The sequence below is a fragment of the Danio rerio genome, chromosome 12, assembly GCF_052040795.2.
Source record: "Danio rerio strain M-AB ecotype USA chromosome 12, GRCz13ab, whole genome shotgun sequence".
In the NCBI taxonomy this organism is placed as follows: Eukaryota; Metazoa; Chordata; class Actinopteri; order Cypriniformes; family Danionidae; genus Danio; species Danio rerio.
The window spans coordinates 44,294,450-44,308,102 of NC_141032.1; the positions used below are offsets into that span (position 1 = coordinate 44,294,450).

Below are 13,653 nucleotides of genomic sequence, written 5' to 3' on the forward strand. Positions count from 1 at the left end.
CTAGTATCGTTCCTGATCTGTGTACAGTAATAAAGCTGCATACATACAGTACAGAATGCCTAAAGCTAATACATTTCTTTAAATGCATTATAAATTGCCAATCAGAATTTAAATTCAAAATGCAAACCTCACTAAGCGCAGCTCAAAATTTTGATGGTATAAACTTAATGTTAATGGTCAAATCCAAAAAGACTGGAACAATTAGCTGGGACAACAAATTGTAAAGTTAATGTAATGTGAAGTGCATTTATCTAGAGCAGTGGTTTTTTAAACTGTAGTACGTGTACCACAAGTGGTACTCGGGCTTCCTTCTAGCGATACGTGGAGGAATCAAATATGTCATATATACATGCAAGATATATTTCAAAGATTATCACAAATGATTTATATATGAATATGATGACATATAGCCTATATTTATGAGGCCCAGGCAACATTTTCAGGTTGATGAATAGGCTACTTTATGTTAATACTTTGCATAAGTCAGGAGATTTACATTTTTTTAACAGCAGTAGCCAACCATTTTTATTTAACTTCAAAAAGCACATATAAACAAATCGTTGACATTTTATTTTGGCTGTTTTTTTTGTTTTGTTTTTTTTAATCTGTAAGCACAATACAGTCTTAATGTTCAAACTAATTATAATGTTTAAAGTGGCTGACAATAATAAATATTCTTAATAATATTAATTAATATGAATTAAACTGTGCAGAGCTGTAGGTGCTTAATTAGGCCTACTACACTACTGTATTTTAATACTGGTCATTATGGTGGTACTTGGAGAGATGATTGTTTTCTGAGGTGGTACTTAATGGAAAAGGTTTAAGAACCACTGATCTAGAGCATGTATCATGTATAGCCATCTGTCCACACCACCACCAGTGTGCATCATCTACTTGGACAGGGTTTGTGTAGGTTTCATCAAGTCAAATTTAAGACTTTAAGATCCTTTTAAGACCATCAAGAATGAAATATTTGACTTATACAGGGCTAAACACTAATGATTATTTCTAATGGCCTGATTGGGCATATATTTAGTCTGTCTGTCTGTCTGTCTGTCTGTCTGTCTGTCTCTCTCTCTCTCTATCTATCTATCTATCTATCTATCTATCTATCTATCTATCTATCTATCTATCTATCTATCTATCTATCTATCTATCTATCTATCTATCTATCTATCTATCTATCTATCTATATCTATCTATCTATCTATCTATCTATGTCTGCTCACCCTTCTGTAAATCCTTTTTGTGTGAATGGAAGATAACGTATAGAGATATACTGCTCTTATTATCATGAGAAAATTGTGTAATTGTGTTTAGTTTTTTTTCCCTGATTTTATTAAGATGGATTGTTGGTAATTGGATGGATGTCGGCCTGATTGTGTAGCTTTAGAGGACAATTAAGACCTGTATAAAATGATTTAAGACCAACAACACAACATTCATGCAAATTTAAGATTTTAAGGCCTAAATTTTGTTTTTGAAATTTAAGACAAACTCTTTAAGACCCCGCGGATAGCCTGTTGGAAGACGGCAGCCACACACCAGCTATTGGTGCAGAGGAAAATGGTGGTACAGCCAATTAGGGATGGATGGGGATGATTGGGAGGCCATGGGTAAGGGCTAATGAAGTGAATTTGGCCAGGACACTGGGCTTACACCCCTACTCTTTACGAGAAGTGCCATGGGATTTTTAATGACAACAGAGAGTCAGGACCTCCGTTTAACGTCTCACCTGAAAGACGGATTTAGATATATTAATACTTTTATTATACTATAATGGATTAAATTGATAAAAGATTTCAGCAATACCATTTGATCTGAAAAATATTCATTTAAAATAAATGCTGTTTTTTAAAGTTTTAAATTCTCTGTAGCACTAGCACCGTATATATTAAAATAAAAGTGGATTTGCTTCAAAGGCTGTGTGAATATATATATTTTTAAATATGCAGAGTCAGATAAGTTACTTTGCTATAAATTACATAGTTACAGTATTTATGTACTTTATGTAACCATATATTAGTCAAATTCATTCTCCCCATTTTTCTCTCTCAAATTTTCTTTGCTAAATGTAAATTCATGCTTCTGAATTTTAGGGATAAATGTATAGCAGAAAAACAGCAAAATAGATACAAATAATAAAAAAGTAATCCACAAGTAGTTAAAACACACCACTTCAAATAAATAATCCAGATTACTTTGGCTACAATGTTCACAATGTAATTTGTAATCTGTAACTACAATTAAGTAATCTACGCACCACATCTATACTAAAAGCAGTACAGATGTTGTAATTAATGCAGAATAAACAGTATGCCAGTACTCAACTCCAAACAGCCAAAATGTCTTCTAAAAGCCCATTCCCACCAAAAACGATAACTAAATGCTTTGAAATATCATTCGAAGCATAAAGTCCAAGGTCAGTTCACATATTTCCCCCCTGCTTTTAAAGAATACAAATACTGAGTCAATCAGAATCTAATTCTATTGAAGAAAAAAAATTGATTACATTTGTGTTCATGTGAGCCCATTTTACATTCTTGGAGTGAATGGGTCTTTTGACTACCTGAAATGGTTTAGATAAGCAGCCTAATCTCGTACAAATTCATACGGTTTCATTCATAAAAAATATATATTTATAAAAATAGGTGTAAACCTAAAGGAAACTTAACTATTTTACATTTTGTCAGTTTAGTGGCTAATTTATCTGAAAACGACTTTAAAAGAGGCAATGTGCCAAAAAAAAACCCACCCCTAAACCTATCCGTCACTGGGGGATAAGCGAATCGTACTACATTTTACAAATGAGATCGTACACCTTCATGCGGATCAGCCACTAAATTAAAAAGTTAAGAATTGCCATAAGATAGTGTTGCCAAAGCCCACCCCTAAACCCAAACATCTTTGTGGGATGAGCAAATCGTACTAAATTGTACAAATAAGATCGTACAAATTCATGCGGATCAGCTACTAAGCCAAAAAGTTACGAATTGCCATGAGATAGTGTTGCCAAAAGCCTTCCCTAAACCCAACTGTGATTGGGCGATGAGTGAATCCTTCTAAATTGTACAAATAAGATCGTACCAATTTATGTGGATTAGCCACTAAGTCAAAAAGTTACGAAATGCCATGAGATAGTGTTGCCAAACCCCAGCCCTAAACCCAACTGTGATTGTGTGTTGAGTGAATCATTCTAAATTGTACAAATGAGATTGTATGAATTTATGCGCTTTAGCCACTAAATCAAAAAGTTTCAAACTGCCATAAGATAGCGTTGCCAAACCCCTGCCCTAAACCTACCCCTAAGTGGGGGATTAACGACTCTAAACGTTTTAGTCTAACGTACTAAAATGTAAGAAAGAGATCGTACAAAATTGGCCACTGAAGCAAAAAGTTACGAATTGTCGTGAGATAGCATTGGAATAAGTGTTGGGCAGTGTGTCGATTCAGATAAACACAATTAAAATTTTATTTAACTTTGGTCAAAAATAATCAAACAAGTGTACACTTTCACAATGTTAGCATCATCATCATCATCATTTAACAAGGAACAAGGTCTGTGAGTACGCATCCGACCTGTTGGTTCCCAGATTTAAAGAGCGTCACAATCAGCTATACAACAACTTTTCTGCATTCGTCAACTGTTATGTTTGTCATCAGTTTTGCAGCCGCATGTCAAAATTCAGCAGCACGCAAACTGTATGTCGTCACCGGTTTCTTCAAACCGATAAGAAATTAGTTCGGATAAGACGATTTTTCTTTTCTTTTTTTTTTGCGCAACTTCGATTGACTGAAGGAAAGCCAGTTTTGTGTCAAAAGGGCACTCGACATTTTCGATTTCAGTGTTTTCTACAATGACCGTATATCTTGTATATTAGTGTCCAAATACTACACTGAAAAATTTGGATTTAAATTTTTTTTTTAAAGGTAAGTGGTTGTAAACAATGTATATGGGCTGAATATAAATGCATTTAAATTTTTTTTTACATTTTATTGGTTTGTTTAAATTCACCCATATAAATAGTTTGCAACTACTAACCTTAAAAAAATTAAGTAAATCCAATGAATCCTTTTTTTCAACGTTAGCCGCGCAAACCATAGCAGCACAAGAACAGATAAACGGAGTGTTAAAAGAACAAGAATAATAATGCATTAGGGTAAGGTCAAATGGGAATCATCTGAGGGTTATTATAACAAACAGACTTAAGGCGGTAGAATCCCTTTACAAAGTAAAAACTGGAGGAAAAAAAAAAGAAAAACAGACAGCAATACTGACGCTCATCATGGCCACATCCTCAATCGAACAGTGCAACTGTATCTTCAAGTACTACAATATGGAGTTTTGCTTCCCAATCAGCACATTATGAGGAAATTTCAACATTTTGACTATCATGTTTAGTTTAATGCTTTTATATTAAATAAGGTAACACTTTATAATAACTACACACCATTAATCATTTACTAAGCATTAGCAAATAGTGAATTCATCATTTGTTAAGCATCAACATTATAAGACATTAGTAAGACGTTTATAAATATAGCTACAAATGCTGTATTCTTGACTTAAAAGCAATAATAATTGCACTTTCATACTTTAATGATTCGCTTTTGATGACTAATTTAAGCATCACGTTATTCACAAACCGGTTGTATTTAAGAGTAGTTGGTGGTTTTGAAGATCATTCAGAATGAGTTGGTAAATGATTAATAAACTACTCAAATCAACATTTATATATCTTGTTATTATTCAGGCATATAGTAATGGTTACTCTGCATGTTAATAGATGCTTTAATAACAACTTTAGTGTAGTTCATGTGTAAACTACAAGCTGCATTTTGTGACCTAATCTAAAGTGAGGACTATTTATACTTAATAAATCCCTAATAAATGACAATGAATGGCTCTGAATCAAATAAACAATACATCAGCAATCTTATCTAAAAACAAAATTACTGTTTACTGTCTCAACTAGATTTATAAGGGATTTATAAAGCATAAATAGTCCTCACTTTAGGTCAGAAAATAGCATGAAGCTCCGTTAATGAAGCATTTGTTAACATGCGGAGTAACCATTACTATATGCCTGAAAAATAAGATGCATAAATGTTGATTTGAATAGTTTATTAATCATTTATTAACTCATTCTGAGTGATCTTAAAAAATCCCCAATGACTCAAATACAAACGGTTTGTAAATAATGCACCACTTACATTAGTAATGAAAAATTAAAGATTTAACACGCATCATGACCACCTGATTGATCTTTCATCCATAGGTTATCATCATTATTTTAATTGCTTATTATTATTTATCAGAGTTGTGTCAGTATATCATACAATCCAAGATGTGGGCCAAAAAAGTATTAATTTTATGGACCTTTAAGGGCTAACAAAGTCTGATGGTACAATTAGGCACATTATGCATGCGTTTACAAGTCACGAATACAGCATGTGTAGATGTACTGCTTGCTAATGCCTTATAATGTAGAGTTGATTCTTAACAAATGATGAATCGACTATATGCTATTGCTAAATAAATGATTCAGTAATTATAATGCGTTCCTCCCCCATTGAGTAAGTTTATAATGGCGACACACTATGAATCATCCATTAAGCATTAGCAAATAGTGAATTCATTATGTTAAGCATTAACTCTATATTAAAATACGTTAGTATAGAGATACACATTTTCTATTCTTCAAAGCACATGTATAATGTGCTTAATATTTGTTTTTTATATTTTGTTCCTGATAAATCTTTCATGACTACATTAAGTATCGCATTATTTACACATCATTTGTATTTAAGAGTCATTGGGGATTTTTAAGCTCACTCAGGATGAGTTGGTAAATGATTAATAAACTATTCAAGTCAACATTTATATCTTATTATTCAGGCATATGAAGAGTTCAAATGCAAAAACTTGTAAATGGCGTCTCAAAGTTTCCTCTAAACTGAGCATTTTTATCAGGCTCCTGTGAGTAAGTTCAGCAATATCTAATAAAAGAATAAGTCTCTATCGTGGTCTTTAAAGCCGAATAGCTCAACATAAACAAAGGAGGCTAAGAAAAATGCTCGTTTTCAATGGAAATTTTACAGCATTTAGAGGTTTTTGCATCTGAACTCTTCATATACTAACAGTTCATTTGCATGTTAATAAATGTGTTATTAACTCAACTTCATCCAGTTTTCTTTTATTTAAAGTGAGGACTATTTATGCTTCATTAATCCCTAATAAATGATGATTAAAGGCTCAGTATCAAATGAACAATACATCTTTGCAATCTTATCTAAAAATAAAATTACTGTAAAGTTTAAACATTGCCGAATTACAGTCAAAACATAACACAAAAGTGGATCAAACCACAACAATATAATAATTTAACAATATACAGGGTGAACTTTCAAAAGAATCGAGAATTCTGCATAAAAGAAAGGAAGAGCTAAACTCTGTCATTGATTTAAGGAAGCTCTAAAGTTTTAATTGGTTGCCTATTTGAATGAAAGGTACCCAAAGCAATGGAAGAGCTCATAACAGAGCACTTCACCACTGGCCTGCAAGAAGCTCTGACCTCACCCTGTGATTTCTTTTCTATGGGGTATGTTAAAGATACGGTGTTTCGACCACCTCTACCAGCTAACATTGAGGAACTAAAAGAAGGTATAACTGCAGCTATCCAAACTGTTATGCCAGTGATGCTACAGAGTGTGGATCGACATCGAGTATCAGGTTAATGTCTGTCAAGTGTCTGGAGGGGATCATATTGATCATCTATGAACTAGTTTTCGACTGAAAAACGTTTAAGTACTCTTCAGATTCTATCATGCTTCTTTGATAAATACAGATTTTCACAGTCGTGGTGTTTTTTTTGACTCACCCTGAATTACCATACAACATTTAAACGATATTTAGCGATGTTTAAACTGCACAGTAATTTTATTTTAGATAAGGTAGCAAAGGTTTATTTATCATTTCATGCGGTTTCATTTGTGTATCTTCAAATAGATAGAAATGAATAAAGTTGCTTATTTTTTCTGTTTTGAAAATAACCAAGCCTTTAATCATCATTTATTAGGGATAAAGAAGCATAAATCCTCAATTTAGGTCACAAAACTGCATAAAGTTCAGTTAATAAAGCATTTAATAACATACAAATTAACTGTTAGTATATGACTGAAAAATAAGATCTATAGACCATTTCAATGTGGTGATGTCATTGGTCCATGAACATCTCCTGCTTGTCAAACTATCTCATAACTATAACAACAGCTAATTCGATCTTATCATTAAAACAGCAATCATAACATTATTTATCGATATGTAGACCTTCTTGGAAGCTATATAATTTAAAAATGTAAAACAGGAAATACTTTAGGACCATTGCTATTGTTTACGTCTCTGAAAATGGCCTATAAATGTCAATTTGAATAGTTTGTTTACCAACACATTCTGAGTGATCTTAAAAACTGCCAACTACTCTTAAATGCAACTGGTTTGTAAATAACGCACAAAAATTAGTAATAAAAAAATAAAAATTAAAGTATGAAAATACAGTCATTAAGCACATTATATATGTGCTTTTAAGTCAAGTATACAGCACTTATATCTGCAGTTATAAACTGCTCACTAACATCTGTTAAAATAGAGTTAATCCTTAACAAATAATGAATTCACGATTTGCTAATGCTCAATAAATGATTCATAATGTGTAGCTATAATAAAGTGTTACCAAAAATTGTTAAAATTCTCCGATAATGCTGCCGATTGAGTTCAGCAGGATGATTTCACATTTTAACCACTGGCGCTCCTGATCTACATATGCAGATTACATGCAAATCTAGAACATAAAGATCACACATACCTGCTGATAATGTAAAAAACGCTTGTTTTCTTTGTAGTTATGTTACTTTTATTAAGTGGTTTGACACCAGATGGTGTAATATATAGATACAGTCAGTGAGTAGATATTATTATGCATGAGAAAACAAGAAGAAAAAAAAAGTAGTATAAAATAAAAACAGAACAAAAATAAAAACGGAAAAAGAAACTGTCCACTGACCAAAAAAATGGAGACCTGTTTGTAAGTGCTAAAAAGGTAGAATGAGATGGCCCTGAGAGTCGGGCCAGGGGAAGGAATGTTGACAGGCAATAAACAAACGGCCTGCGAGTACATAACGATTGACAGCGGGACGTTACTCATCCTGGTGCACATCTGTACTTTTGGTCGTCAAATCATAAAAACGTAAGGCTCAGCCGAGAGACGAATACATCTGCAAAGTTGTTCGAGCATCTTAATGCTGATTCCGTTATTAGAGAGTTGGTCGATATTGGCCTTCGAATCTTTTACTATAAAGGTTTGGGGGGGGGGGAATCAGGAATTATTTCAATTTTCCAAAATATACGGTCTGTCTTTCAACTTCCTGGCGTAAAACAAGTGCTTCTTTTGTCAGGACGACACTGCTGCCATATTTCCATTACAGATTTAACGACTTAAACTTATCACTTGCAAAGTTCGAAATTTCTTGAGCGTCCTCCGACTTTCCGCTGGAGGAATTGGGGTGTTAGGAGATGTTTCTCTTTATTTTTTTTTTCTTGATTTTCATTTCTTCTTGGTTTTTAAATCACTCTCTCTCGTTTAATTCATTTTGTCCTGGAATATATACAGGTTGTTGGTGGCGGCCACAGCTATGACGTTCTCTTTGGGGTGCCAGGCGGTGTGTAGGATCTTCTTGTTGAAGTCCAGGCTGTCGACGCTGATTTCGTCTTTCTTCCGCTTGCCGCCGGTGCAGACCTTGCGGGGTTTGAGCATGGCACGGGGTTTACTGCTCTCCCTCGACGCCTCCAGTGTGATGTCCCTGCGCGTGTTCCTGTCGAACATCCTGAAGAAGTTGTTGTAGGAACCCGTCATAATGGCACTGAGGAGCCCATGAGAGAGGAGAAGAAAAATTAGTGGTCATTATCACTTAAGAGTACTTAAGAGTGCTTTCACACCTAGACATTTGTTTCGGAACGTGGCACATTTGTCCCGTTATGCTGATTTATACATCTGCGTCGAGTGATCACCATGACTCCTTGCGAATAGCTTAGCATTTATACTTCTGCATGCTGTTTGTGTAGCTCTGCAATAACACTTCCGAAACGCTAGCTAGCAGTAGACTTTATGTTCTCCTGTGTCAAATTTCTTTGCGGGTGTTTTGTTTTTTCTGAACCCTAACTTAATGTACAAGTAGCTAAAACTCATTTATTTGGAATTGGCTGACGTGCAACAACTTTAATCATGAGGTAAACAAAACAAAAGTTTCCATCAGGAAGACCATTAGGAGACTTGACAACTGTTAAACACACGTTTAAACGAGCTACCTCTTTTCCTGCAGCTCTTAAACCAGCCCACACTCAAAGCTACCAACCTGACCAATCACAGAGCTTGCGTTATGCATAGTCTAGATGTGGTTACATTTTTTGAGAGGAGCGCATCAGCCACGGTAAGGGCTATGGGACCATGCGCTTGACCATACGCGTACACTCAATGCAGAAGTATAAATCATTCTTTAGCTCTGTTTGTTCGATCATATGTGAACAGTGCAATAACGCTCTGATCTGTGCCAAAACAATCGGTCGGAGATCTGAATGAGGTGGTCTTGACTCAGTTGAAACAAACTCTGGAGCAGGTCGGTTGTAGCGAAAAAGCAATATGATTCAATGAACTATCGAACCAAGCTATATCACAGTGTATTGTGGTTTCGTAATTGGCATACACAGGGGCATAGTGGAAATTTTAAAATTGGGGGGACTGCTGTATGAGATGCAAAAGTTTACGTTTATATAATTATTAGCTACCTGTTTCTAAATGGTCTGTCTCTAAAAGTGAGAGGGACGTATACCGAATAATAGAATTCATAGTATTATTTAATATAACTCTATAATAAAAATTGTATAATAATATAATTAATATTAAAATACAGTAATATTATAACACTAATAACAATATAATAGTATTAATAATTAATATTGTAACCCTATAATAAAAATAAAATAGTATTAATACTGTAATAATATTATTATAACACCATAATAATAATAATAATATTATTATAATTATGAATATTAATAATTAATATTATTATAACTCTATAATAATATAATTAATAGTATTAATAATTATTATTTTAACCCTAAAAGAATATAAATAACAGTACCATTACTGTAATAATATTATTTTAACACTACAATAATAATATAATTAATAGTATTATTACTGTAATAATTAATATTATAATAACACTATAATACTAATAAAAATACAAATAATTCATTTATATGTCATATTTTATTTATTGTTCAAAACTACATTTTCAGACTCCACTTATATTTAATTTTAACAATCCCACTCCACAATAAACCCACCATTTTAAATGTTTACACCTCTTAAAACGGTTAAAAAAAACAGCCCTTCTCTTGCTGTTGTCAAATACTTGTAGTGAATACACAGTTTATATTTGTGAGAGTGTGTGAATGAGATTGTGAGAGAAAGCGAAGGGAATGATTAATGTCATTGCATCATCATAGACATCAGTATCCACCCTTATAAAAGTAGTTTTCGCACCTGTCTGAACCGTTCCAACAGCACTCAAACTTGTCGAAAATGCAGTCGTTCTCGTAGAGCGAGCACAACTTGCTACGTAGGTACTCGTGTACCTGAAACAGAGAAGCACAAGTGAATGAGCTCAAAAAGAGTCATAAATGTGAGCGCATTTAAGGATAGGGTGAGACTTTGGGGAGGTGTCGACAGTATTTGAAGAATGTATTAATTGGAGACGTGAAACATCATGTCCTGAAAACAGGATGGCACACGCTCAGGAATGCTGGCTGTCTCAATATTCAGTTCTCTACTGTACCTGGTAGGTCTCTACGGGCCGGTTCTCCATGTTCAGGTCCCAAACCTTAACGGAGAGGTAATCGCGGGTCATCATGTATCTGCCGCTGTGGCTGAACTTGACGTCGGATATGGAGGAGATGATTTCAGAGAAGAACGACCGGCTGCTGGGGTCTTCTGGCTCCTCAAAAACTTTAGAGGGACAAAAAAAAACACATGATTTTTGATTTAGAGATTTAGATGTAGAACAAACATTAAAGTAGTGCTAAACAATAAATTATTTGAGCATCGATATCACAATCTGTGTATCCGCAATAGTCACGTCTCAGGATTAGATTATGTATTATATCGTAAAAGATGGAGAAATTATAGAATTTTATTTAAAAAAAAAAGATTTTTACAATGATGACCATGCTATTTATTAATTGATTGTTCAATTTCTCTGCTTGAATACTGTTAGACTTTTGATTTAATGTTCATCTTTGCTCTGTCGTATTTATATTTGCTTGTAATTTACTATATCTTGTGCCGATGCATTCATTGATTCATTTTCTTTTCAGCTTAGTCCCTTTATTAATCTGGGGTTGCCACAGCGGAATGAATCGCCTGTGCTGATGCACTGCATCCAAAAAAAAAAATATATATAAATAAATTAAACAACAATAATAAAATATTAAAAATAAATTAAATAACAAATAATATATAAAAAATTAAATACATTTTAAAAAAATTATAACGTAATTAAAAAATACAATTAATAAATAAATAACATTTAAAAATCATTAAATATTTTTTTTTATAAATTTACATTTAAATTAAATTGAAATAATAAAATTAATAAATAAATAAATGAATAAATTTCCTCCAGACTTTCTCATTTAGGATCATAAACATGCATAGCAAATGCTATTTTCCTGATGGGTTGCAAAATGAATGCACTAACTTTTAGTCCTTTTTTTTAACATTTTATTTTATGGTTCTACGAACCTGCATTTTTTTATGTACCTATTTTTTAAAAATAACTATTAACATTATTTACATTTAATGTAAACTTTTATCAGATCCTGCACATGCTAATTTAGTAGAAAATCAAACATTAATTTGGAATTTTTGACTTGCAGTAATGCTGTAAATGTAGCTTTTTACCACAGAAATGAAACCATCAAAACTTATTTAAATACACAGAGCCATTTTGTAGTGTAATATTTTACTGTATCTAAATAAAAGAAAAAAAGCCTTGTGTGAGCATGACATATCAAAATGTTTATCCTAAAATAACATACGTCACATTTATTTTAGTGTAAACTGCACAATATTTAGCATGGTCACGTTTGGAATGCAGCAAGTGATAAGACGCATTGAAAAACAGATCAAACTGTGTACATAATACAAACAACCAGTGCATTTATTTCATTCAAACTCCTGCAGTGTATTGAAATGAGCAGATTTGACAGGAAGTAAAATGGCAAGAGTTTTCCGCTTTGCATTGCTGGTCTGGAATGAGGTCTAAGTTAAAAACAGAGCGTTCGATTAATTACATAACCCAGCGATGACGTAACACAAGGCCCTGTGCTGACATTAAAACAGACAATTCGGGAACTTTCCACAACCTTTTAGAGGGGAACATCATATTTGAAAAGAAAATGACACTCGTGTTGAAAGTTCAGGCTCTTCATCTAATGGAAAAATAAAAGGATCAGAGGAAACTAAAAAACCTGAATATAACAGAACATTACACTACAGTTCAAATGTTATTTCATATTCGACTGAACGATAGATAGATGGACAGAACAAAGCATAGAAAGAACGATAGATCGATAGAAAGAATGATAGATAAAAAAATGATAGCCAGAACGATGAAGAACAAAACAAGAGACTGATAGAACAAAAGACAATGATGAATAGATAAAACGAGAGATAGATCGATAGACAGAATGAGAGATAGAAAAAGATAGAAAAATATAAAGAATGACAGAAAAAAAGATCGGACGATAAATAGAAAGGTAGAACAACAGACAGATCGATCGAACGATAGAAAGAATGATACAGAATAATAGAATGAATGATATAGAATGACAGATCAAACAAGATTGAACGATAAATAGAATGATAGATCAAAAGAACGATGAATAGAATGGTGAACTACAGATAGAATGACAGATATAAAGAAAAATTAGATCGAACAATAGACAAAACAACAGATAGATCGATCGAACGAACGATAAATAGAATGATAGAACAATACATAGAACGAACGATAGATTGATTGATGGAAAGAATGATAGACAGACAGAACGGTAGATAGAAAGAACAATAGACAGATAGAACAAAAGACATAATGAAAAATAGATCGAACGGGAGATAGAATTAGTAAGATCGACAGATAGAACGAGATCGACAGAACGAGATAGTAAAAGATAGATAGAAAGAACAAAAGATAGAACTACAGATAGATAGAAGGACAGATCAAAAGAATGATATGCAATGGACCAAATTTTTTATCCCCCTTCTGCCAGGTTTCAGTCAACAAACAAACAAACAATCAAACAATCAAGCTAAACACGGCATCACGGCTCTCAGTCACACACAAACATAAGAATCGCGCAAGAAATGCAGGAACGCAGATCTCTAAATGATAAATACAGAACAATGGAACATGTTAGCACCACAACCAAACTTTAACCTTGTGTAGGGTTTTCACCGCATTTAGTGACCGGAATAACACGCTGACGCTACCTGCCGTGTGCATCTAAGTTTCCGGGAAATACGGAGG

The 13,653-nt window shown here is 33.3% G+C and overlaps 1 protein-coding gene across 1 annotated transcript in view; it reads right to left on the reverse strand.

Annotated features, from left to right (window-relative positions):
• Window positions 1-3,460: 3,460 nt before the first annotated feature.
• ppp2r2d (protein phosphatase 2, regulatory subunit B, delta) overlaps window positions 3,461-13,653 on the reverse strand; it is a 36,708-nt gene continuing 26,515 nt past the window's right edge. Inside the window, 3 exon segments of the mRNA NM_212880.2 lie at window positions 3,461-8,922; window positions 10,611-10,702; window positions 10,903-11,072. Coding sequence (NP_998045.1) covers window positions 8,643-8,922; window positions 10,611-10,702; window positions 10,903-11,072 — 542 coding nt within the window. The 3' untranslated portion in view covers window positions 3,461-8,642.